Source organism: Ranitomeya variabilis, chromosome 2 (genome assembly GCF_051348905.1).
Source record: "Ranitomeya variabilis isolate aRanVar5 chromosome 2, aRanVar5.hap1, whole genome shotgun sequence".
Lineage (NCBI taxonomy): Eukaryota > Metazoa > Chordata > Amphibia > Anura > Dendrobatidae > Ranitomeya > Ranitomeya variabilis.
Genome location: NC_135233.1, coordinates 233,620,706 through 233,647,934, shown reverse-complemented (window position 1 = coordinate 233,647,934; position 27,229 = coordinate 233,620,706). Strand labels below are relative to the sequence as shown.

Below are 27,229 nucleotides of genomic sequence, written 5' to 3'. Positions count from 1 at the left end.
GCGTATCGGGCCTTATTCATCTGAACTGTCAGTAAAGTTGTCTGTATTGCCCATAGAAACCAATCAGAGTTCAGTTTTCATTTTACCACAGCAACCAATCAGAGCTCAGCTTTCATTCTACCAGAACAACCTATCAGAGTGTTCAGCTCTCACTTACCAGAGCAACCAATCACAGCTCAGATATCACTTACCAGAGCAACCAATCAGAACTCAGCTTTCATTCACCACAGCAACCAGGGCTGATTTTTGTTTTTACCCCAGCTACCAATTAAAACTCAGCTTCATTATACCAGAGCAACCAATCATTGATGAGATTTCATTTTACCATAGCAACCACCTTTTTACCACAGCAACCAACCGGAGCTCAGCTTTCATTTTACCTCAGACAGCAGTGTAAGAGATGTCTCAGGCCGTCGTCTGCTTCCTGTCAGCCGGGCGGTTCTAGGTTAAGGACAGTGGTGTTGTGAGTACAGCATGGTGTCTTGTGATAATGGTGGCGATGTTCACACAGGAGCAGTCACAGAAACACACAACTGTTCTGCTGGTCAATTTACGGACCTACCCTCTCATAGCAGCATACATGGCAGAAATGGTCCGAAAGTTGCTGGGCAAGTGCCATATGGTGGCGCCAAAAATCACGTCCTCTGCTAGAGTTTCCCTTTAGCTCAGGCACATGGCACCACTTAGGAACAAATGGGAGAGAAATGCTGTTTGCCTTGCTTTACTTGTGCAGGGATTCCCAGTGTAACATTTGGATGGGACAGGAGGAATGCGGGGGCCACTGTATGGACGATTTTGGTTCCCATAGCTGACCTTTTACCTCTCCTGTGAGGGGCGGCAGCTGTCCCAGCCGAGCGATGGTAATGGGGGCGATGGCTAATCTATATCTACTGGTCCTGGAAAGAAGAGAAGACGCTGCCGCAGGTCATGGGAAAGACCTTGTCCGTGTCGTTTACCTGCCGACCATACAGAGGAGCTCAGGGCCGGGACGCCACTCATATCTCTGAGGTGGGCACTGTGCCATCCTACTACTGGCTAAGGAGACCTATGTGATATTCAGAAACAGAAAAGAATTGTGTGACTACCTGTAGGCAAAAAGAAACAGAGGGCACCACCAAATAATGGATCAGCCACATGTCAGGAACAGATATCGGGAAAGAAAAGAAAATGAATCATGCCATGTACACAGGGATCACCAAAAATAATTATCCTTTATTGGTAGAAATGAAACAAAAAGTTTAAAAACAATTAAAAGTAAAAAATGACAAAAACGTAAATCCACAATAGGGCTGTAAGCCAAACACATGACACTCTCACTACTAACTACATATTGTATATAGTAACTAGTGATGTGTGAACGTGATCGGATAAGGCATTATCCGCCATGCTTGGGTGCTAACCGAGTGACTTCAGTATGCTTGAAAAATATGTTCAAGTCCCTGCGTCTGCATATCTCGCAGCTGTCAGGCAATCCCTGCATGCGTTGCGGCTGTCGAACAGCCGAGAGACATGCAGGTGAGGTGACTCGAACATATTTTTCAAGTACGTCAAAGTCACTCTGTTAGTACATGAGCATGCTTAGATAACACCTTATTCAAGCTCATCACTAGTAGTAACATGTTACAATAAGGTAATTAGGACCGTACTAAAAAGTAAGAGACCATGTGATCAGCACCTCTGTATATAATGGCCGTTGGACAGATTTCAGATGTGCAAAGAATGCCAAGATGTTAAAAAAAAAAATGCCCATATACTGTATATTGCAATCACCAATGATGCATTTTCCTTAGTAATGTTATAATATAAACCAACCATGTGACTAGACCAATTGAAAAATCAACATTACCTTTAGCATGGTCCCAATTACCTTATTGTAAGATGTTATTATACACAATATTTATTAGCGAGTGTGTCAAGTGTTATTTGGTTTACAGTCCTAGTGTGAATTTACATTTGTCATTTTTGACTTTTGTTTTTAAACTCGTTATGGCTCATTTGTACCAATAAAGGATAATTATTTTTGGTGATCCCTGTGTATAGTGCATATTTTTTTCTTCACTTTTCTGGTCCCTGTAGACAAAACTACTACAAGATGCACATTATTTTGCAATGTCCAGTTGTTGGTGCCAACGTTCCCAAGAGTACGTCACCACAGACGCCCCTCGTCTACTGATAGATTTAAGCACAACTGCCCTTGGCACCAGATGACTCATATATACCAGGGCAGATGTCGGCATGTTAACTACAGATGCCCCAAATATGCCAGACCCTTGTGTCCCTCATATCCTCTAGAAAGAATAAAATGTACACATCACAGATCCTCTAGAGTTTGCTATCCACAGTTGCCCAAATTTTATTCACAGATGGTTCAATATGCCAGACCTCTGAATTGCACAGAAGTCTTCAATATCACCCATCACAGATGCCCCTACAGTGTCACAGATCTCCTTGTTTGCCTACTACATTGGACGTATTGCATAGTACTCATCACATATGCCCTTATAATGCCACCATAGATCTCTCAAAGTGCCTGCCTCAGACAGCACTATATGCCAGATCTTCAAACTGCACGTCTTCTACCGTACCTATCAAAGATGACTCTACAGTGCCAACCACAGATCTCCTAGACTGCCAACCACATTTCCTACATTTGCCAACCACAAATGCCTTCAAGAGTGCCATACACAGTCATCTGTTGCCACATTTTTAACCACAAAGGCCTTCATTTCAACAATAGATTATGCCCTTATATAAAAGATCTTTGCATCACATAGTGCCAGTAACCATTGCCCCCAAGCGTGCATAGCAAATACATCCCAACTATAAGCACATTTACCTCCTTTTGCCAGCCACAGATGCCCTCAGTAGTGCCATGCACAGACATCCACTATGTTATCACATCTAACCCAACTCCAACCATACATGATCTCCATAGTATATGCAAGCCACAGAATCATTGCAGTGCCCACCATGTTTCAACCCCCATTTTCTGGACATAGGTATACTGTTGGGTCTGTGATTGGCACTATAAGGGTAATCTACCAGTGGCAGATCTTAAAACTTGTGTGCCCTAATGCAAAAATCTCCAATAGGCCCCTGAACTATCAAGGGTCTTTAATAGTATTGGTCTTCTCGCATGGGCTAAAGGGACCATTTTATGCCCCCCTTAACGCAAGTACAGCCCTGCACCCACTACAGTTTCCCTCATGGTGCCTACCACAGATTCCCTTATATACCAGAACTTTAATTATCAGTTGTTCGCTCTAAGAAACATGGGCCACCCACTCAGTATTGGCGGCCATATTGGTTGTCATCCATCGTCCGCTCACTAGGATGACAACTCATTGACTTCCATGTGCTAGAGATGATCCATGAATAGCACAGAAGTGTAGGACATATTTGGACATTTTCCTGGAGATCCCCCCTTAATGACAGACTTTTCCCACAGATACCCGGTTCCCAGCCCTGGCGGATGTGATTTTTTTTTGTGAAGTGAGGGGAAAGCTGGTATTCACCTTGACGCAGCTGAGATTCAGTGTGAGAAACAGAAAATGGGATCTGGTGCTGGAATTCCCAGAATTTCAGAGAGAGGTGAGATATTTGCAATGGACACACACTCCTGATGGTGGCAGCTGCTGGTCTGACTCCGCAGAGCCGGGCACCGGCAGCACATGCCTACAACCCATATATGTGAGTGATTTCTGCCACTCCTCTAAAGTCACTGCTAGAATCTTAAGCTTTTACTGGAGACACATTAAAAGTTAATTTTCACATTTTATGTGCTCTTCCCCTTAAAAAAAAAAAAATAATAAAAAAAAAAAATTATAATATATATATATATATATATATATATATATATATATATATATAGATGTCCTGGTATGCTGTAACAAGTCCTGCACCTGGCATTAGGATGCTTCCTGACTATGTATGCGAAGGAGGAAGTTTCCATTCACCAACAGCATGCAGAGATTTTGACAAGAATGAAATTATATATTTATAATTATATAACCACCAAGTGGTAGAAAGTTGCAAACATTTTTGCATTAGGAGTATCATATCAGCTCAACATTTATGACCTTTGCTTCTCCTCCATGCGTTTGGTTACATGCAATAAAGTTTGATCAGTCGAAATCGGCCGCTCTTAACTCATGAAATATTACGACTGGCATCACATTGTCAAGTGTAAACATCTATTAAAGGGACATTACAGCCAAATCTCCCCCCCCCCCCCCCCCCCACACACACACACACAGTTCCTGTGCAGTTGAATGCAATCTATTGTTTTCTGTTATCAGCCTTTTCAAGCTGAGTAGAGGCTGGAGTAGTGTTCTTCAATGGGAGGAGTATAATGTAATTTTTTTTCTCTTCTAGAGAAATACACTTTGGTGACTAATTGATTCATATTTTCTATAACTTATTATGTGTGTGCTCCTTAAGAATTGCCCTCACTGCTTATAATAAGGAAAGAAGTTTTCTTGAACGGACAAATAGTTGAAGACTATTTTGACTGTATAATAAATAGAGTTGAGGAGATTCATTATTGCCGATTTTTGGCCTTGAACCACTGGGTAAAAATTTTATAGGGAGCTCAAATCTGTTGGAAAGGCACTGGAGTCCTTCAAAACCAAAATGCAAGCCTCACCCGGTCTCACAGAAATCTGAAATCAGAAAAAAAACAAAACAAACAAAACACCCAAGTTACACCTATATATAAATGATATAGTATATGTGTCCATGTACCTTGAGCAGAGATACCTTTAATTATACTCTATGGTCTGATCTACCATTCAGAAATCCCCCAAATCAATAACTAAAAAACCCCACAATGAACGTTTATTTTTCTTTGTATTTATTCCGTTTTACATATAAAAGCTGGTAATACTGCCGAACATACAAGAAACGTATACATAAAAGGGTTCAACACCTATGTACAAACCAAGCTCTATCAGGCGCACCTCACCCCGAGCCACCCCCTATAAAGGGAACGGTTATTACACAGAAATAAAAGTTGTGTAAGGAGCTGTGGCTTAGTAGTCCTGCTGCTCCCAACCAAAGGGATTACAGCTCTATTCACACCAACCATACCTGTCCATAAATTGCTATTCAATGGTCGTCGGTGGGATAGTACGGCCGGGCTTATGCTAATCAGCGTCCCTTTAAATAGTAGAAATATGTAAATTATGTTTAACCCTACAATGGGAACACAATGAAAACCATCAGTGTATGAATGATAAGTAATGACAGACAATATATATATATATATATATATATATATATTATATATATATATAGATGGGAATGAACTAGAACAAAAAACACAAAAAAGAACACAAAGTGTACAATGCTACCGACAAGCAAATATTGCTTAGTGAATGATGCGTCACAAAAAGTTACAATTTATGACATAATGCAGGCAGTGATATCCACCTTCGCTCAACTTTCCTAAAGGTAAAAATACCCTGCTACCTCTACCTTATGCTGTGGTTACAAGCAGCAAAAATATGAGCATCCCTGTGTGGAACATTTGGCAGGCAGCAATACTGCTTGCGTGGGGACTTGACCACCCTTGAAAGTTCTGACCACCACTCATATCTCTGTGCTGCATCGTTATAAAAGCATGCTAATCATTTCACTCCTCCCTTAAAGGGTGTTTTGGAGGATTAATAAGATTTTTAGCTAAAAGATGTAACCAGGTTCCTTTACTAAATTAATACACTTATCCATAGGTTTGTCATAAAAATATGTTACCGCTCGACCTCCTTTCAATGAGGAGAACGCTTCACCCAATACGGAATTAGAGCCATCAGCCACTGCAGTCACATGATGGGTAGTTCATGTGATAACTGGACATGGGGGCAGGGTTCACAGTGGAAATGGTTACATCATGCGTAATGAAACTGTTTTATTGGTGATGGCCAGGGGTAAACATTTAGGTACTCATTTAGGGGGTTAAAGCTATGCATTTCATACTGCTCGTGGTAAAGCCCTTTAAGAAATTTTCATTCACCTCAGCCTTTAATAAGGTCACAGCCTCTAAATACTTTAATTGGCTGGGATCTCTGAAGTCACTGAATCATTGAGCATTGATTGGCTATGTTATCTGTGAAGCCATTAGTTCCTACATACGTAGGTAACAAAGCCCTATAGGACCGCTGTCACGCACTGCAGTTGTATCGTTTTTTTGGGGAATGGGAGAATGGAGGAATTAAAATGCTTTGGAAGGCCATGCCTGACTACATAATGTATGGGTTTCACACCATTTATAAAATGTAGCAATTTTTTTTGTACTTTTGCTATCAGTATAACAAATACTTCTTTGGTTACTCCTTGGCCACAGCACGGCTGTCAATTTGTCTCTAAAGCGTCACCCTACAGTGAATATCCACTACCTGGTTCAGAGGGGCAAACAAACTAATTAGTTTTAAAAAGCAGCAAGTTATCAATATTTTTTTTTTAAAGTGCCATTCTGATAAACTACTGAACTAAATGGTAGTTTATAATTCCCTTATTTCCTGTTTGGGAGAAGACCACCAATGAGACCATACAATAACTGGTTCCTCTCCAACAATGACCACAGAAGTGCTCATCTTGAAAGACAGTGGGTGAAATAAACTAGAACATAGATTAACCCTCAATAATCTAGGAGTTATCCCCAACAGACCCATTTTCAAATTAATGGTAGTCCATGAAGTTCTAAAGATCTTCATGTTGTCTTGTTTCATGCCCAAAAATTGATTTTGAGACAAGTCCTGTTACTAGATGGTCTTAGGGTTACCACCTGTTTGACTATTGTTATAGGCGTCAGGTCTATGACGCTCACCTTGTAATTCGGTCCGTCTGGGTCTTTTCAGGATACATCTTAAGTCATGATCAACAAGATCTGCGTTGATAATGGTTGTCAATCCAACTAATCCTCTTATCTACACTACATTTATCTAACATTTCCCAGGCACTTATGGGAGACCACATTAACATGAGATCTCTTCCTGGGCTGAAGTCAGAAGACCGCTCACAGTGTTCTCAAGGGTCAAGTCAGTACCACCACGGCTCCCGACATCAAATTCTGAGAATCTGGCAAGGCCGTGAGTGTTTTGGTGGATGTCTGCAGTTTATTATGTAATACTGCTCCGCTGTAGTCCACACAGTCAAACTGTACAGATACCTTGAATTCCCCCATGACCAGGAGTCCTCTACAATCTAATGGTGCTGCACTTTTACAGCTAATGTATCTTTTCGCCCACAACTGGAGTAAATCTGCCTCTCTACCTTTGCTAAGCCTGCGACAAACGCCACTCTTCTGTTTGATGAAGTTTTCGCAAGAGAGTCAATGATAAAGTTGTACATCACTAGACCACGTGATGCATCATCCACTATATCACCACCCAGTTTTGGGTGATCAGACCCTGTAAGTTGGAAACATTTTGAAGGATGGGGGAACCTTTTTTTTTTTTTTTTCATGGCCACCACCCTTATAAGTCTGAAAGAAAAAAAGCCATTCTGGGCAGCTCAGTCTGTGAATTTGTGGATATCATTGTGTAATCGGTAATGGGGGTAAGATAGCTCGCTGTGATAGGGGCAGTTTTGATGACACCTGCACTTTTCAATCCACATCATGCTTTTCTGGAAAGTGTCTCCATCGTCACAACGGAAGCGGACCCTCATGGTTCTGGTCTTGGATGGGGTGCAGCACCGGCCGTCTGTGCAGGACCCGCAGTAATTTGGCTTGTACCTTCGCACACTGTTGCATCCAGCATAGGTGAAATGCATCGCCTGCTTGGCTTTCTTAGTTCTGGTGCATTTCTTGCCATTCTAAATGGAAAAAGGCACCAAGTTACAAAAGAATGTAAACATCAACCAACAATCTATTTGTTCAGACCCTGAACTAGTATCCTAGAAAGCCCAGATGACTAAGAATTTTGTGGTGTATGGGATTAAAAATATAAAATGTTGATGGTCAAATTCAAAGTCATGGGCCCAACAGTCAGAACAATGGGCAACTTAATGACCCTAAAATCAGGTCAGAAGAAACTTTCCCTACTCCTTTCATGGGTTGACTTTACAGGTCCATAAAGTACTTCTTCAGACATATCATTCACTTATTGTCTTGGGTTATGAGAAAACATTGGCAAATCAAGAAAGCTGTAGTCCTAGCTTTGTGCTCTAAGCTTCCACTTGCCCAAGCTGGTACTCAAATTTTCCCTGCCTGTAACAGAGTACTGTACCACTCCAATGAAGAAAAATGAAATACTTTACCTTGGGTTTGGATGGTAACGGATCTTTGCAGAGTCGGATTTGACACAAGCGTGTCTCTTTCATGAGCTTGCATTGAGGGTTATCGTTGGTTATCCTGGCAGAAAGTCCCATGCCACAAGATTTGGAGCACTGTGACCATTCAGTGGTTTGAATAGCACAACTGGAACGATCTGGCTGAGGATGAGGACCCAGACCTGCAAAATGCCGAATTAAAAAAAAAAAAATATATAATGAAAAGTCATCCTGATAGAAAGTTCTTTCTACACAGATATTTTATCACTTCTCTAAAAATGTATGGATTGAAAACACGTCAACCATGAGAAGTTGTCCAATGGGAATCATGAGTCTAAGCATTTTATTGCACCACATGACCATCTAGAATATGGAAAAAAAAAAACACTAAGTTCACCATAATTGATAATAGGTGATGCTGATTCCATAACTGCTAAAGAGACTCCCTACCGCTTACCAGTCTCCACTTTGAATCCATTTCGGACCAAAGTAATGAGCTCGTTGCTGGATACGGGTTCCACGTCCTCCTGATCTAAATGTTCTTCAGATGACTTCAAAATATCATCTAAGTCTCCCATAGTGGTGTCACCCGAGTCTTCTGAGATGTGGTTGCTATCACACATCCACTCCTCACAGCACTGTCCAGGGACCTTGACAAGTCTTGGATTAATGCAGTCCACGCTAGGCAAGGCCATCTCCTGAGGACACAGAGGCATACATCCCACCACTCCATCCATGCAAGAGCACTGATGCTTGCAGTTGGGTTGAAAGTTCTCCCCATTCTGATAGATTTGACCGAAGAATTCACAAGGACGACCTTCAGACTTTGCTGTAGAAGATAAAAATATTGATATTAGAACAGGATCAACTGCAAGTACTGGAAAGAAGACTGAATAAGCCATAATATTAGTGAACAATTGTGCCTCCTTAGTCAGTATGAGCCCCACTGCGACCAATATGGCTAGACCTAGTTTTAAAAACACATAAAAAAACGCATACATATGCATCCCATCATTTATAATGCATTCCGCAATTTTTGTGCATATGTTGCGTTTTTTTCTGCGAAAAAAAACACATCGCGGTTTTGTTCAGGAAATTTCTGCAAGAAATCCTGACATGTGCACATAGCCTAAAGATGGATACTTTGGCACTTCCTTTCTTTGGTTGCATCCTCCCAAAAAATTAGGCATCTTCTTTTCAGGTGCCTATACATATGAGACAAGAGCTTTAAGACATTTGGCAGGACCAGAAGACTTAGGCTACTTTCACACTAGTCCGTCGCAAATCGTCGACCTGACGTACAGTGTGTTAAAGTAGCACAATGTGGGCAGCGGATGTAGTTTTACAACGCATCCGCTGCCCATTGTGAGTTCCGGGGAGGAGGGGGCGGAGTTTCAGCCGCGCATGCGTGGTCAAAAATGGCGGACTCGACGCACAAAAAAGTTACATGGAACGTCTTTTGTGCCGAAGGTCCACCAAAACACGACGGATGCGACGTGTGGCCATACGTCGCAATTGTAAGTCTATGGGGAAAAAACTTTGACAAGTTTGACTCAGACAACTTTGCAGGATGCGTTTTTTTCTCCTAAACGACGCATTGCGACGTAGGCAAAACGACGCTAGTGTGAAAGTAGCCTAACTTAGGTATATTCAGGGGCCTCACAATGTTTCTCTGACGGATGATGTCAGAAGAAGATAGATCGGTGTTGATTTCTACACCCAATTCTCAGGCAAGATGAGCCGCTGCCTGAAGCCTTAGGCAGCGTCTTACTCTTCGATTCCTACTTGAGAGCATGTGCACACATGAACTGATGCACATGTATGGGGGAGTGAGGATGAACATTGATATCAGCAGGTTGAACAGGAGTCTTGAGATACCCCATCAAAGGGCGTCAGATTTCTGGCACTTCCATGATTAGCTGATCATGTCACTCCAGCCAGCACCATGTCTTCTTCATAGCGCTGTACAGATGATTGATATGAGAGTTCCAGAAGTTGGACCTCCATTGATCAGAAATTGAGGGTCTATCGTAATGAAAGCCCCTGTTAAATTAATTTGGTAACTCTGAAGAGTGGCTTGAACCCTTTCTTAATTAGTAACTCGTGTACAGCTTCATAAAACCAACCCTCCTAATAAAATGTCCATAAAACTGTCTTGGAATTTTTCAAGGTGGCCATCAAATAGGCGTCCCAAGTTAAAAAAAACAAAAAAACAACTAACTTTTTATATTTTAGCATACCTCCCAACCGTCCCGATTTCAGCGGGACAGTCCCGCTTTGGCACCGGGGTCCCGCTGTCCCGCTTCGGGCATTTAAAATCCCGAATTTGCGGCCGCCGGTGAAGCCCCGCCCACTTCCGGGACGTAGAGAGAGCCTGTTTTTTTTTTTTTTTTATAAAAGCTGCCCTCTGACCGCCCGCGCAACACCCCCCCCCCCTCCCGCCCCCTGTGCGGCGCTGCCACGCTGAAGGAGAGAGCCTGCAGCAATCAAGAAGAAAGGTCAGCGATTCACTACCTCTGGCTGTGTGTGCACGGAGCTCCGGCTTCTGCTCTTAGCTGCTATCCCGGCAGAGAAGGAGAGGCGGGGGAGGTGCCGGGATAGTGCAGAGCTGTGAGCAGGAGACTGAAGACTTCAGCAGAGAGCTGCACATGGACATCAGCCGCCCCTGCATCACAGAGGAGATTGTGTGTGTGTGATGTGTGTGATGGCTGCGTGTGTGTGTGTGATGGCTGCGTGTGTGTGTGTGATGGCTGCGTGTGTGTGTGTGATGGCTGCGTGTGTGTGTGTGATGGCTGCGTGTGTGTGTGTGTGATGGCTGCGTGTGTGTGTGTGATGGCTGCGTGTGTGTGTGATGGCTGCGTGTGTGTGTGTGTGATGGCTGCGTGTGTGTGTGTGATGGCTGCGTGTGTGTGTGTGATGGCTGCGGGTGTGTGTGATGGCTGTGTGTGTGTGTGTGATGGCTGCGTGTGTGTGTGTGATGGCTGCGTGTGTGTGTGTGATGGCTGCGTGTGTGTGTGATGGCTGCGTGTGTGTGTGATGGCTGTGTGTGTGATGGCTGCGTGTGTGATGGCTGCATGTGTGATGGCTGCGCGTGTGTGTGTGATGGCTGCGTGTGTGTGTGTGATGGCTGCGTGTGTGTGTGATGGCTGCGTGTGTGTGTGATGGCTGCGTGTGTGTGATGGCTGCGTGTGTGTGATGGCTGCGTGTGTGTGATGGCTGCGTGTGTGTGATGGCTGCGTGTGTGTGATGGCTGCGTGTGTTTGATGGCTGCGTGTGTGTGTGTGTGTGTGTGTGATGGCTGCGTGTGTGTGTGTGTGTGATGGCTGCGTGTGTGTGATGTCTGCGTGTGTGTGTGATGGCTGCATGTGTGTGTGATGGCTGCGTGTGTGTGTGTGTGTGATGGCTGCGTGTGTGTGTGTGATGGCTGCGTGTGTGTGTGTGATGGCTGCGTGTGTGTGTGATGGCTGCGTGTGTGATGCATTTGTGTCAAAGCTGCATGTGTTTGTGAGCTGCGTGCGTGTGAGCTGCGTGCCTGTGTGTGAGCTGCGTGCCTGTATGTCATTATACAGTATGGAGCATCATGTGTGGTCATTATACAATATGGAGCATCATGTGCGGTCATTATACAGTATGGAGCATCATGTGCGGTCATTAGACAGTATGGAGCATCATGTGCGGTCATTATACAGTATGGAGCATCATGTGCGGTCATTATACAGTATGGAGCATCATGTGGGGTCATTATACAGTCTGGAGCATCATGTGCGGTCATTATACAGTCTGGAGCATCATGTGCGGTCATTATACAGTATGGAGCATCATGTGCGGTCATTATACAGTATGGAGCATCATGTGCGGTCATTATACAGTATGGAGCATCATGTGCGGCCATTATACAGTATGGAGCATCATGTGGGGTCATTATACAGTATGGAGCATCATGTGCGGTCATTATACAGTATGGAGCATCATGTGTGTTCATTATACAGTATGGAGCATCATGTGCGGTCATACAGTATGGAGCATCATGTGCGGTCATTATACACTATGGAGCATCATGTGCGGTCATACAGTATGGAGCATCATGTGTGTTCATTATACAGTATGGAGCATCATGTGCGGTCATACAGTATGGAGCATCATGTGTGTTCATTATACAGTATGGAGCGTCATGTGTGTTCATTATATATTATGGAGCGTCATGTGTGGTCATTATATATTATGGAGCGTCATGTGTGGTCATCGTACAGTATGGAGCATCATGTGTGGCCATTATACAGTATGGGGCACTGGGTGGCCATATTTTTTTGTTTATAATTATTGTATATGAAACAGTGTGATCGGCAGTGCTAAATGGGTGTGGTTGGGATGTGGATATGGGTGTGACTAATTATGAATGGGTGTGGTCAGAGGCGTGGCCTAAAAATTGCCGCGGCGCGCAAAGCGCGCCGCAAACTTTGTCCCTCTTTCCCATCTTCAAAAGTTGGGAGGTATGATTTTAGGCATGTCACTTTAAGACTACCAAAGTACCAGAATTACTTGGAAGTCACCACGGGTCACACGGTTATGATCTGCCAACCTCGTAATGTGATCTGCAGTAAACTTCTACTCCCACAAGAACATTCTGTCAAATCAATACACGCCTCTCGGACACACCACGCTCGTTAGAGGTGATATAAAATGTGATGGTAGTACCAGCAGATCAGAATTACTCGCCAAGTGTTTCCAGTTCCCGGGTGGGTTATCTGCAGACAGGCAGACTATAGTTGGCGCGACATCTTGCCAGGTGCGGTGTTGATTTAAATTATATCTGCTTTTCAAAAAAACATCCCTGCTGACAGCAGTACCGAGGCCAAATATCAGCTCATTGCCTGGCGGACATCGCGCTCATCTTCTGCTAATGAGTTCTGATAGGTAAGGGAGAGAGGTGCAAATATAAATGCAATTACACCCCAATCTGGGTCACCAGCCAAGCTGAAATAAGGAGCCCTAATTAGTCTGGTTCATTACCTCTGTACACACAATGTTATTGCCAATCTTTATGGGTGATACACATTGCTGGAAGTTTGCCCAAAGCAAAGGATTCTGGGCATGACTGCTGCCATAACTGTGCCTACAGAAATCAGCACAGTTCGGTATGGTGCAATTCCAGATAAAATGTGCCCAAAGACCAGTTTAAGGACAGGCCTTTCTTGAAAACACCCTAATAGAGGCGAACTACTGGCTACAATTGTTTAGGTGACTACTTACCACGGCAGATGCCTTTGATAGAAGAGGAGTCAGCACCAAAGTCGCAGTGCAGCCCCTTTATGTGGTCACAGGGGTGTCTCAAATCGCAGTCCTGGTTGTACTGACGGGCACACACTTTGCAGCAGTCGCAACTGTCCGCTACAAGACTGATGCCAGGGGCACACGTAGATGTTTCTTTGGGGCAGATGCAAGTTGATGGGCATGATGGTTCTCCCTAGAGAAAGCACATAACATCTTGAGTTACAAAACAACTGTAAGGCCGGGATCACACATGCGAGAAATACAGCCGAGTCTCGCATGGTAATACCCAGCATTGCCGCCGTCTCTCTGGAGTGGAGCATGCGGCTCCATGTATTGCTATGCGGCCGCACTCTCCGCTCCTGAGTGACGGCGGCAATGCCGGGTATTACCATGCGAGACTCGGCCGTATTTCTCGCATGTGTGATCCTGGCCTTACTGTTCGTGCTCAAAGTGCTCACAACTCCCTGTAGCCCGTACCGATTCAGCATCTCTGCACAAGTGCATTATAGAAGTACAATAGAGTACTATAACATTACATGGCGTCATTTTGCGGCCATCTATTACCATTACAGTGACTGACAACTTGGCACACACATTCATTCACACTGTGCTAGGGATCCGTACAGTGTTTCTAAATCCACAGGAGTTATAATTGATTAGGATAATACATTACAATATAATGTCAGGTCAGAGTGAATATTTCTTACAAACAAGGCCAAATAACTCATTGCACACAGCCCGAACAATAAATGTATATCCTTATCTGAAAAATATTTAGAATTGAGAGTCCTCAGTGGTTGATACCTTTTAATGGCTAACTGAAAAGATGGTAACAAATTGCAAGCTTTCGACACTACTCAGGTCCCTTCATCAGGCATGGACTAATACAAATTCTGAAGAATCACATATTTATGCACAACACAGCACAAAAATAATGTCATAGATAAGACAGGTGATGTGAAGCAAAACTACTATTATGGGAGAGTGATAAAACAGTTATGCCCATAAATATTGGAACAGTTCATAGATAAGGAGTGTGAATGTTTTATTGTCCTCTGATTGGGGTCTGGTTCTGTGTTGTGATGCCCCACATGGTTTGAGAAGAAAATTCCTTAATTGATGTATCCAAGAAGTATCGTTTCTCCTTGCGGAGAGTGACATGATAAGCATGTCGAGGTGAGGAGACTTAAAGCCGCAATGCTCCTCTGGGAAATATGCAAATTGTCTCTTCAGAACTCTAGTGCCACCTATTGGAAGTAGCAATCCTAACAGTCAATGTCGACCCTTTAACGAGCCTTGTCACATGACTTAGGATCATATTTCCTAGAGAAGCATTGCGGCTTTAAGTCTCCTCATCTCGCCATGCTTATCATGTCACTCTCCGCACAGAGAAACGATACTTCTTGGATCCCGGTCAGACGCCTCTCAATCAGCCAAACCAGATCTCCACTTTGCACTGACGAGGGGCAGCACCCCGAAACACAGTGTCTGCAAATTGAGATTCTGGTTTGGCTATTATCCTAAGTCATGTGACAAGGCTCGTTAAAGAGTCGACATTGACTGTTAGGATTGCTACTTCCAATAGGTGGCACTAGAGTTCTAGTCGTCTTCCTCTCTGAAGAGACAATTTGCTTAATTGATGTAAAAAGACATAAATCCAGGCGACACATTCATTCCTGCACTGAGAGTGTCCATGGTACTCATAAGCATATACTCCCAGACTCTTCTGTCTCTCTGAGATTTGAAATTACCCTTTATTACAAGTAATTTCATGTCCATGATGCTGTGATCTGGGATACAAAAATGTTTTGCCACAGGTAGAGCCATTCTTTTTTCACAACACATAACTCTCCCATAATGGTAGTTTTGCTTCACGCCACCTGTCTTATCTATGATATTTTTTCTGTGCTGTGTTGTGCATAAATATGTGATTCTTCAGATTTTGTATTATGCCTGATGAAGAAACCCAAGTAGTCTCGAAAGCTTGCAATTTGTTACCATCTTTTCAGTTAGCCATTAAAAGGTATCAACCACTGAGGACTCTCAATTCCAAATATTTTTCTATCTACTGGCTAACACGGAACAAAGATATACTGTATATATATATATATATATATATATATATATATATATATATATATATATATATATATATATATATATATATATTATATATATATCTTTCCTGTATCCTTATTTGAGAAGTCTGTATTATAGTAGTTATATTCTTGTACATAAGGGACAGTATTATAGTAGTTATATTCTTGTACAATGGGGGGTCAGTATTTGGAATCTGTGCTGAGATATGATGGGATAAAATGAATGATTTAGAAAGAAAATTTCTTTCAGTCTTTACTACTGATGAACAAACGTGTTAGGATAAGGTATTATCCCAGCATGCTCTTGTGCTAGCAGAGTGACTTCGGCATGCTCGAAAAATATGTTAAAGCCCCAGCGGCTGCATGTCTTTCGGCTGTTAGGCAATTCTTGCATGTGTTGCGGCTGTCTAACAAACATATTTTTCGAGCAACCCGAAGACACTCGGTTAGCACAAGAGCATGCTGGGAAAAATACTTTATTCAAGCAGGTTCGCTCATCACTAGTGTGATGACAGTGTGATCATCATTGTGGTGACAGGCGTTTCCTGCACGTTTCATATGAATATTAACCATAAATGGAGCTGCCCTTTGGATACCATTTTATTACATTATAATGGCATCAAGAGAGATAAAATGTTATAAATGGTAATCCAGACTGAAGTTTAAAGGAAGAGAACCGCGTTCTCAGAAAGCTCCGCCATAAAGATGGACTCCGCCAAGAATTTTTATTCTCAGTTTGTGGTGCTCTGCTGTGGATCTCACAGATTTAGTTAATGTGAAATCTGTAAATTCTCTCAGGTTAATCCTCAAATTACAGCTAATTCCTGGACGGGCAGGCAAAGACTGGCATAAACAAAGAGGCACGTGACCCACTGACTCACAGCAGCTCTGCCTTAGACCTGGCATCACTCACAGGATTTGGACAGGGCAGGAGCTGTGACTCTGGGATTAACAGAGCGCCACTTTACTACTCCTGTTATGATAACCAGTTCAGGATTGGAAAAAAAAAAATGGTCCAAAAGGGGGAAAGATGAGGAAAATATTTACTTCAACCGCACAGCTCTGCCATTATTAAAAATAGCATCCAGCGGTTTCCAGCAAACATCACTGAGATGCATATATTTAGCTGTTGTATCTAAGCCTAGTCTGTGTGATTCGGTCTTCTGAGCTGCTGTATCTCATATGTGCAATGCTCTGGTGAGCTGCGTATCTAAGCCTGCCATGTATGATCATGTCTGGTGAGATGGTGTATCTAAGCCATTCAGGTATTATACTGTTTTATAAGCAGCTTTATCTAAGCCTATTAGATACAGCAGTTTATCACACAGTTTGATACCTGATCGACTTAGATACACCATCTCCCCAGACATGGTCATACATGACTGGATTAGATACAGCAGTTTATTAGGAAGTATGATACTATTTGCTGAGCTATGTATCCAAGCCTTTATTATTTCTCACTAGATTCGTACTGCAGCATTATTCTACTATCCAAACAGAGTTAAGCCCCCGTCTCACATAGCGAGATCGCTAGCGAGATCGCTGCTGAGTCACAAGTTTTGTGACGCAACAGCGACCTCCATAGCGATCTCGCTATGTGTGACACGTACCAGCGATCAGGCCCCTGCTGCGAGATCGCTGGTCGTGTCGGAATGGCCTGGACCTTTTTTTGGTCGTTGAGGCCCCGCTGACATTGCTGAATCGGTGTGTGTGACACCGATCCAGCGATGTCTTCACTGGTAACCAGGGTAAACATCGGGTTACTAAGCGCAGGGCCGCGCTTAGTAACCCGATATTTACCCTGGTTACCAGCGTAAATGTAAAAAAAAACAAACAGTACATATGAGAAGTGAGAGCACAGCAGTGACGTCACCGCTGCGCTCTGCTCTCACTGTACGGCGGCTCAGTCAGAGCAGGAAGCAGACGGCAAGGGACCTGGACACCGAAAGGCGAGTATGTAGTGTTTGTTTTTTTTGGTAACCAGGGTAAATATCGGGTTACTAAGCGCGGCCCTGCGCTTAGTAACCCGATGTTTACCCTGGTTACCCGGGTGCTGCAGGGGGACTTCGGCATCGTTGAAGACAGTTTCAACGATGCCGAAGTCGTTCCCCTGATCGTTGGTCGCTGGGGAGAGCGGTCTGTGTGACAGCTCCCCAGCGACCACACAGCGACTTACCAACGATCACGGCCAGGTCATATCGCTGGTCGTGATCGTTGGTAAATCGCTTAGTGAGACGGGGCCTTTACAGTGGTGACGACCACATAACCGCCCACACTGGCAGTGATACATTGCACTCCTGGGTTCTTCAAAAAGACACTAATCCTTCCTGATCTTCCTTCTCACATGAACCATGAGCCAGAGATTAGCACATAATGATATATGATATTAGATCTTGTGAAAGACGTATAGCACAAGCTAAACATTTAGTACATTATTAGATTTTCTATCACTTTACATTGGAAAATCCAATGGTCTCAAAGATGTATGTACTGCCATACTGAGTCTACACAGTATGGTCATACCCAATCAGTATAACAGTGCCGTGCACTGGCTGTATATTAATGCAATATCCATAATGTGTACTGTACAGAGCCTACACAATTGTATCCCACCCAAGCATGACCACTGCAGATCCACACAGAGCTTGGCACATCAATACAGTACCAGCAAATAAGTATTGTACTAATAGTGCCTACAAAATACAGTTATATCCATATATTCTACCATAGGTCCTACCAAAAATGCCAGACAATAACGCAGTGCTGTTCCTACACAATGGTGCCCAACAGCAATGCCAAGGAGAACAAAATATTGCCATATAGTGAAAACATAGCATTAGTACAGTGCCTGTATATTATCAATGAGCTGCTGCCATGCCTGGACATCATTCATAGCTGCCAGCCACAAAGTCCTGAGGGCATTCTGCATGCAAGACAAAACCCACCTCACCAGAAATTTGGAGATAATCCAGGGCCAGTGGCAGGGCACTTTTCTCTAATGCCAAGTATGGCATTTACCCTCCCAAGCGCACAGGCACGCGGCAGGCCAGTCAGTAAAGGGTAACCCCACCCCATAAAATGTATACCAATCCTATGATCTGCGGCACCACGCTGGACAGAATGAGGCATGCAACACTCGCTTCTCTTACTTTTTCTCTGTATGGCATCGGTCGTAGTTGAGCTGCACCATATTAACCCAGAACAGAAAGAATGCAGGATTTTAGGGTTTGTGGAAAGCTGGATGCGATAGATGCCTTTAGTAGTTGTAGGAGGCCAGAATTATAGACAGACCGCCTTTAGTAGTTGTAGGAGGCCAGAATTATAAAGAGGCCGCGTTTGGTAGTTGTAGGAGGCCAGAATTATAGACAGGCCGCCTTTAGTAGTTGTTGGAGGCCAGAATTATAGACAGGCCGCCTTTAGTAGTTGTTGGAGGCCAGAATTATAGACAGGCCACCTTTAGTAGTTGTAGGAGGCCAGAATTATAGACAGGCCACCTTTAGTAGTTGTAGGAGGGCAGAATTATAGACAGGCCGCCTTTAGTAGATGTAGGAGGGCAGAATTATAGACAGGCCGCCTTTAGTAGTTGTAGGAGGGCAGAATTATAGACAGGCCGCCTTTAGTAGTTGTAGGAGGCCAGAATTATAGACAGGCCGCCTTTAGTAGTTGTAGGAGGGCAGAATTATAGACAGGCCGCCTTTAGTAGTTGTAGGAGGGCAGAATTATAGACAGGCCGCCTTTAGTAGTTGTAGGAGGACAGAATTATAGACAGGCCGCCTTTAGTAGTTGTAGGAGGGCAGAATTATAGACAGGCCGCCTTTAGTAGTTGTAGGAGGGCAGAATTATAGACAGGCCGCCTTTAGTAGTTGTAGGAGGGCAGAATTATAGACAGGCCGCCTTTAGTAGTTGTAGGAGGGCAGAATTATAGACAGGCCGCCTTTAGTAGTTGTAGGAGGGCAGAATTATAGACAGGCCGCCTTTAGTAGTTGTAGGAGGGCAGAATTATAGACAGGCCGCCTTTAGTAGTTGTTGGAGGCCAGAATTATAGACAGGCCGCCTTTAGTAGTTGTAGGTTGTAGGAGGGCAGAATTATAGACAGGCCGCCTTTAGTAGTTGTAGGAGGGCAGAATTATAGACAGGCCGCCTTTAGTAGTTGTAGGAGGGCAGAATTATAGACAGGCCGCCTTTAGTAGTTGTAGGAGGGCAGAATTATAGACAGGCCGCCTTTAGTAGTTGTAGGAGGGCAGAATTATAGACAGGCCGCCTTTAGTAGTTGTAGGAGGGCAGAATTATAGACAGGCCGCCTTTAGTAGTTGTAGGAGGGCAGAATTATAGACAGGCCGCCTTTAGTAGTTGTAGGAGGGCAGAATTATAGACAGGCCGCCTTTAGTAGTTGTAGGAGGTCAGAATTATAGACAGGCCGCCTTTAGTAGTTGTAGGAGGGCAGAATTATAGACAGGCCGCCTTTAGTAGTTGTAGGAGGGCAGAATTATAGACAGGCCGCCTTTAGTAGTTGTAGGAGGGCAGAATTATAGACAGGCCGCCTTTAGTAGTTGTAGGAGGGCAGAATTATAGACAGGCCGCCTTTAGTAGTTGTAGGAGGGCAGAATTATAGATAGGCCGCCTTTAGTAGTTGTAGGAGGGCAGAATTATAGACAGGCCGCCTTTAGTAGTTGTAGGAGGGCAGAATTATAGACAGGCCGCCTTTAGTAGTTGTAGGAGGTCAGAATTATAGACAGGCCGCCTTTAGTAGTTGTAGGAGGGCAGAATTATAGACAGTACGCCTTTAGTAGTTGTAGGAGGGCAGAATTATAGACAGGCCGCCTTTAGTAGTTGTAGGAGGGCAGAATTATAGACAGGCCGCCTTTAGTAGTTGTAGGAGGTCAGAATTATAGACAGGCCGCCTTTAGTAGTTGTAGGAGGCCAGAATTATAAAGAGGCCGCCTTTGGTAGTTGTACGAGGCCAGAATTATAAAGAGTTATAAAAAATTATAAAATTAAATTATAAAAAATTATAGACAGGCCGCGTTTAGTAGTTGTAGGAGGTGTGACAAAGTCACTGTTAAGGTAATAGAGGGGCGATATGGGTCACATGGTGTTTAATGGCGTCAGTGATATGAAACCAGAGTATTTTCCTCCAGCACACTATGTGTTATGAGGGTTAAAAGTTAAAGTTGCATAATGGGCTGGTTTTAGTGGACTTTCATAGAGCAGGAGGGAGAAGGTCTACCATATTTCCACATGCAGAGCTGCCAGGACCTGTGTGATGTCATGGTTATGTGGTCAGTCACATGATGGAAAGTGTCAGATGATCTTGGGTTTATATAACTATGCTCTTGAGACAGTCTTTGGTCAGCAAGATTGGAGAGAGGAGTTTTCAGTGGTTTTGTGTTGTGGAAGAAAGACTGAACCTGTGTTGCTCCAGAGCAGGATGTTACCTGTGTAAGTATGGACTGTGTTGCAGCGTTGTTATTTTTCTTTATTGTTTTCCTGTTTTAGCGAAAAGGGTGTGTTTATTTTCCCCTCTTATTGGTTTATGCCGCATAATAATAATAAACCAACCAACGATTTAAAGAGACGGTGTTACTATTTTCTACCTCAATATAACGCCACGTGAGTTGAACTACCACACAGTCCAGAATTATAAAGACGCCGCCTTTAGTAGTTGTAGGAGGCCAGAATTATAAAGAGGTCCGCCTTTAGTAGTTGTAGGAGGTCAGAATTATAGACAGGCAGCCTTTACTAGTTGTAGGAGGCCAGAATTATGGGTAGGCCGCCTTTAGTAGTTGTAAGAGGCCAGAATTATAAAGAGGTCGCCTTTAGTAGTTGTAGGAGGCCAGAATTATAAAGAGGCCGCCAGAATTATAAAGAGGCCGCCAGAATTATAAAGAGGCCGCCTTTAGCAGTTGTAGGAGGCTAGAATTATAAAGAGGCCATCTTTAGCCTGACTAAATGTTTGACTTCTTATGGCCATCTTATGTTTGACTCCGATCTCTCCTTCACCTCCCACATACAATCTCTTGCCCACTCGTGCCGCTTACACCTAAAGAACATCTCTAGAATCCGCCCTTTTCTCACCATGGAAACAACAAAAACCCTCACTGTCGCCCTGATCCACTCCCGCCTGTACTACTGCAATGCTCTATTAATTGGCCTCCCCCTTACTCGACTTTCCCCTCTCCAGTCCATCCTTAATGCGGCAGCTAGGGTTGTCTATCTAGCTAATCGTCACTCCGACGCGTCTGCTCTTCGCCAGTCATTACACTGGCTGCCCATTCATCGGATACAATTCAAAGCACTTGTTCTCACCCACAAAGCTCTCCACAGTGCGGCACCCCCTTACATCTCCTCCCTCATTTCTGTCTATCGGCCTAACCGACCTCTGCGCTCTGCAAATGACTTTCGACTAACCTCTGCACTAATCCGTACCTCCCACTCCCGACTCCAAGACTTCTCCCGTGCTGCACCAATCCTCTGGAATGCTCTACCCCAAGATATTAGGACCATCCACAATTTACATAGTTAGGCGCTCCCTCAAAACACATTTGTTCAGAGCGGCCTATCACGTTCCCTAATCAAAGTAATTTTATGTCTGTGTGTGTGTAGCCCATTCACTATCTCCATCTATCCCCCATCCCCTGAAGATGGCTGGACCATCAATGTAAATACATCACTGTAAATACACATCTGTACTTTGTATCTTCCCCACCTCATTGTAGAGTGTAAGCTCTCACGAGCAGGGTCGTCTTATTGTGCTTTAATTATTGTATTGCTAACGTTATTACTTATGACTGTTGTCTTTGAAACTGTTAAGCTGTAAAGCGCTGCGGAATATGTTGGCGCTATATAAATAAAGATTATTATTATTATTTAGCAGTTGTAGGAGGCAGAATTATAAAGAGGCTGTATTTAGCAGTTGTAGGAGGAAAGCATTAAAAAAAATCTTCAACTGCTCTCAAGGGATTTGTAAAATCTGATAAAACATGAGGCTATTAACAATTTTAGTATCCAAAAAAGTGAAAAAGGTGGCACTCACCAGATAAAATCCATGCTTTATTAGACAAACTTGTAAAATTACATCTTAAGCTGGAGGGAGGGGGGTGGAGTGCGAGGACATTAACAATTTTAGTGCTGATCTCCCATCGTGTGTTTAGTGAGTGAGACCCAGCATTCAGGAAGCCTGGACCATGGCCAGCCGAGTACAGAGGCTCAGTGGGGTCACTCCTGGAGGACCCGAGAAAGGGGTCACTCTGGGCAGAATACTATGGCACTTTGGATTCATTGTCAGTCATACTGGTTCTCACCCAGCTTTCCCAGTACAATAACCACACACACACACACACACACACTTGCCATGCAGGGTGCTGGGAAAGTTATGACAGCTTAAGTCAGAGCTAATGGTGGCCATAGTGGTTATTACCCAGTTTGAAGCAATATATTCAATGAGCTGATGGGACTGTGCAGTTCTTGTGGAGCCCACAGCCTATAGCCCCCCTCTCAGTCAGTCACTCAATGCAGGAATGAGGGGTCTGCACATGGGATGTTTTCCTTCACAATCCCACATGGAGAAGATCACGCCAAGTCCCTTGAAATGTGATATTGGCAGGGAGGTTATACATAAACATCCCGGGATGTGGAGAGCACCCACTGTTTACAAACCTGACGCCGGGTATTTATAGTGGGCATGAATTATAAGGAGAGCCAGGAACCACCCAACTTTTATTAAAAGGGGCAGACCCTTGAATTTAGGCTGGATTATTATACCACTTAGGCTAACTAATAACATGGGGGATGGCGCACCAAAGGAGTCTTAATGGGGTTCTGGGTGGTGGTGACCCTTTAGGCCAGTGTCACACTGGCAACTGCAATGCAATAAACTCGCGAGAGTCTCTCCACTCAATACCCAGCACTGCCGGGACCGGAGTGTGTGGCTGTATGTATTTCTATGGAGCCGCACGCTCCAGTCCCCAGTGCCGGCGGCAGTGCCGGGTATTGAGGCGAGAGACTCGCATGAGTTTCTCACATTGCACTTGCAAGTGTGCCCCCTGCCTTGGAGTTATACTGCGCAATGAATGTGCCCCCCACATAGGCCATCCTAGCCATCATTAAACACTATAATGCCACCCTTGCCAGCTGGCACAGTGACCTCCTTTAGCACACTGGTAAATGTTAGTGGATATATCCTGACAAAATGCAGTACCAAAATACATTACCATTCTGTGACTGACAGAACATGCTGGTACTTGTGGTTTCAAGCCAAATGCTAAGCTGAAGGTTAATTCTTCATGCGGTAGGCAATATACAGAATACCATACCTGCCCCACCAGGGGGCATCACTCAGCTTTCCCAGGTACAGATATTAACTAGAACCCAAACTCGCACTGAAATGACCCAGCCAAGGGGTTAATGGGCACCATTCTTCATAGCCTCCCACCGCCCATATCCCAGCTCTCCGCCAGCCCTGGACCAATCATCGGCCGTAATAAGGAGACTTTGATCTCAGCATCACAACAAAGTCATTGATTATAATAAGGCTGGAGAGGAAATCACTAATGGCCGAGCAGAAAGAAGGGATTGTTCCCCATCATCTCCCAGCAGACATGTGGGAGGGGGAACTGCAAAGAGTATGCCCCCCGATTCATCCAGACTAGTATCCGAGTGCAAGCTCTGCAGCCCAGCACATCTATGGCCACTACACTGCAACCCCCAGCACAGGAGGAATGGAGAGTGCAGGGATGACAGGAGTAGTAATCCCCCGCTGCACAGCTCTATCTAGGTTATAAGTAACTAGAACTCCCAGCATGTCCATGTAGCTGGTTACAGGGCAATGCTGGGATTTGTAGTTCTTTAAGGCTTATTAGAAATGATGACACCTCAGGTCCAGTATATCATCATAGCATGCTATGCTGCTAGGGAACTACAGCTCTCAGGAGGTCAATGTAGCAGGATACAGTAATTCTACAACTCTCCCTATGAATGCAAATCGATGTAAAATCATGTGAAGGGGGCGGTAATGCTGGGATTTGTGGTTCCATGGCGCTCATTAAAGGATAACATTTCAGATCTAGTATAGCAATGCGGATGAGGAACTGCGAATCCCAGAATGCCTGTGCAGCTGGATACAGAGTAATGATGGGATTGCAGTTCTACAGCCAAACGTTGTGGGATATCACGAAGAACTACAACTCCCAGCTGCATGGAAGATGATGAATAGGGGGTTGCAATGCTGGGACTCATAGTCCTACAACATTTCAGTTCTAAAATATCAGCATAGTTCTAGGAACTACAACTCCCAGGATGTCAATTCAGTTATAGATGAATAGATAGTTCTGCTGGGATTTGTAGTTGTACAGCACTCTCTTTAGACATGAAGGATATCTATGTAGCAATGAGCGGATCTGTCATCTCACCCAGCATGCATTGCAGCCACCCCAATGTCACAGTGGAGACCCCCCCACACACTTACCATCTTCACAGAGCAGGCAGTTCCCAGGAATGCAGCAGCCAGGAGCAGAGAGCCAGCAGACATGGTCCAAAGTGAGTGTAGTATCATGTGGAGCACCAGGTGGAGGGGTGACAGCTGTGTGGGGCAGTGCACAGGACCAGGGATCCTCAGTCACACTCAGGTGGGGGGTGCTTGGTATTTTTTAGGGGGTTGAGCTGGTGCCTGGCTGCTTAGAGCCACAGATCACCTGCGAGTCTCAGCTGTTCATTGACAAAACTCTGCCAGCTTCTACCTTATATACAGGGCAAGCAATAGCCCCGCCCCGCCGTGACGTCACCGCTCCTGGCACAAACTGAGAGAACTTGGCAAAGCAGTCTCAGCGCTGCCACCTGCAGGCCATACGGGGAAAGTGCAGCACATTCCCCCCACTAAGAATAGCAGCAAGTCAGAACACAGTTGTCAACTCTCCTTGAATTCCTGACCGTCACTAGTTTTTTTCTCTTTGCCAAATGCACAGTTCTGCTAATGAATATAGAGGGATCAGCTACCTCGGTGATTTCTAATGGAGTCGGCACATGCCTAGTGGCCTATTATCCCCTAATTAACTTTTATTGACTGTCACTGAGAGATAAACAGGAATTAAGTGCAATATAAAGACCAAGGGTAAGTGATAAAATATTGACAGCCTGCAGTCACAGCTGGGGGTCGCTCATTGCATATGGATTTCAACAGCTAGTAAGTATGTCCGTGAGCTCCCTCTGGCGGTGGCTGCAGGGAATTGCTGCGGGTGCTTGAATCTGTGGAAACTGTATATTGAATCTGTGGAAACTATATTTCACGGATCCGTACATTCCTAAACCAAGAATCTGCAAAAACCCTAGTCCATGCCCTCATCATCTCCTGCCTCGACTACTGTAACCTCCTGCTCTGTGGCCTCCCCTCTAAGGCTGCCGTCACACTAGCAGTATTTGGTCAGTATTTTACATCAGTATTTGTAAGCCAAAACCAGGAGTGGGTGATAAATGCAGAAGTGGTGCATATGTTTCTATTATACTTTTCCTCTATTTGTTTCACTCCTGGTTTTGGCTTACAAATACTGATGTAAAATACTGACCAAATACTGCTAGTGTGACAGCAGCCTAACACCCTCGCACCCCTCCAATCTATTCTAAAACTCTGCTGCCCGACTAATCCACCTGTCCCCCCGCTATTCCCCGGCCTCTCCCCTCTGTCAATCCCTTCACTGGCTCCCCATTACCCAGAGACTCCACTACAAAACCCTAACCATGACATACAAAGCCATCCACAACCTGTCTCCTCCATACATCTGTGACCTCGTCTCCCGGTACTTACCTACACGCAACCTCCGATCCTCACAAGATCTCCTTCTCTACTCCCCTCTTATCTCCTCTTCCCACAATCATATACAAGATTTCTCTCGCGTATCACCCCTACTCTGGAACCCTCTACCACAACACATCAGACTCGCCTACCATCGAAACCTTCAAAAAGAGCCTGAAGACCCACCTCTTCCGACAAGCCTACAACCTGCAGTAACCACCGATCGGCCAAACCGCTGCACAACCAGCTCTATCCGCACCTACTGTATTCTCACCCATCCCTTGTAGATTGTGAGCCTTCGCGGGCAGGGTCCTCTCTCCTCCTGTACCAGTCGTGACTTGTATTGTTCAAGATTATTGTACTTGTTTTTATTATGTATACCCCTCCTCACATGTAAAGCGCCATGGAATAAATGGCGCTATAATAATAAATAATAATAATAATAATAAAACTGTTCAGTGCTGGGCCCTCTATCACCAGGGTGCAACATTGCACTTACATAGCCACTGACAACGGGTTACTCTCATAAGATTTAATTTATATATTATTTCAGTAATTCATGTTCTCTTTCTGGGAAGGTTCCTAAATGACAGCTACATTGGAGAGTTGGGTGGCATCTCCTCTGAGGCTACTTTCACACTTCCATTTTTTTAGCTACATCACAATGCGTTGTTTTGGGAAAAAAACGCATCCTGCAAATGTGCCCGCAGGATGCGTTTTTTTCCCATAGACTTGTATTGCCGACGGATCGCGACGTATGGCCGAACGTCGCGTCCGTCGTGCACTGGATGCGTTGGTATTTGGCGGA

At 44.3% G+C, this 27,229-nt stretch overlaps 1 protein-coding gene and 1 long non-coding RNA gene across 2 annotated transcripts in view; one reads left to right on the top strand and one right to left on the bottom strand.

Annotated features, from left to right (window-relative positions):
* Positions 1-348: 348 nt before the first annotated feature.
* Positions 349-27,229, top strand: part of LOC143809283 (uncharacterized) — a 168,367-nt gene continuing 141,486 nt past the window's right edge. The window contains exons 1-2 of the long non-coding RNA XR_013222194.1: positions 349-463; positions 3,449-3,591. This is a non-coding gene — a long non-coding RNA (uncharacterized LOC143809283). The remainder of the gene's footprint in view (positions 464-3,448; positions 3,592-27,229) is intronic.
* Positions 6,459-25,349, bottom strand: LOC143805127 (CCN family member 1-like). Its single transcript, XM_077284017.1, has 5 exons — positions 25,102-25,349; positions 13,519-13,732; positions 8,726-9,097; positions 8,257-8,450; positions 6,459-7,812 (listed from the first exon to the last, which is right to left on the bottom strand). The coding sequence occupies exons 1-5, from the start codon at positions 25,186-25,188 to the stop codon at positions 7,510-7,512; spliced, it is 1,170 nt and encodes a 389-aa protein (XP_077140132.1). The 5' UTR covers positions 25,189-25,349; the 3' UTR covers positions 6,459-7,509.

What these genes read in the sequence shown, in the direction of transcription:
- LOC143805127 (XM_077284017.1), bottom strand. Translation starts at nt 25,188, where the DNA reads ATGATACTACACTCACTTTGGACCATGTCTGCTGGCTCTCTGCTCCTG. An exon ending in CTGCCTGCTCTGTGAAGATG is followed by an intron (nt 13,733 to 25,101) that starts GTAAGTGTGTGG and finishes TGCTTTCTCTAG; the next exon opens with GGAGAACCATCATGCCCATC. An exon ending in TATCAAAGGCATCTGCCGTG is followed by an intron (nt 9,098 to 13,518) that starts GTAAGTAGTCAC and finishes TATCTTCTACAG; the next exon opens with CAAAGTCTGAAGGTCGTCCT.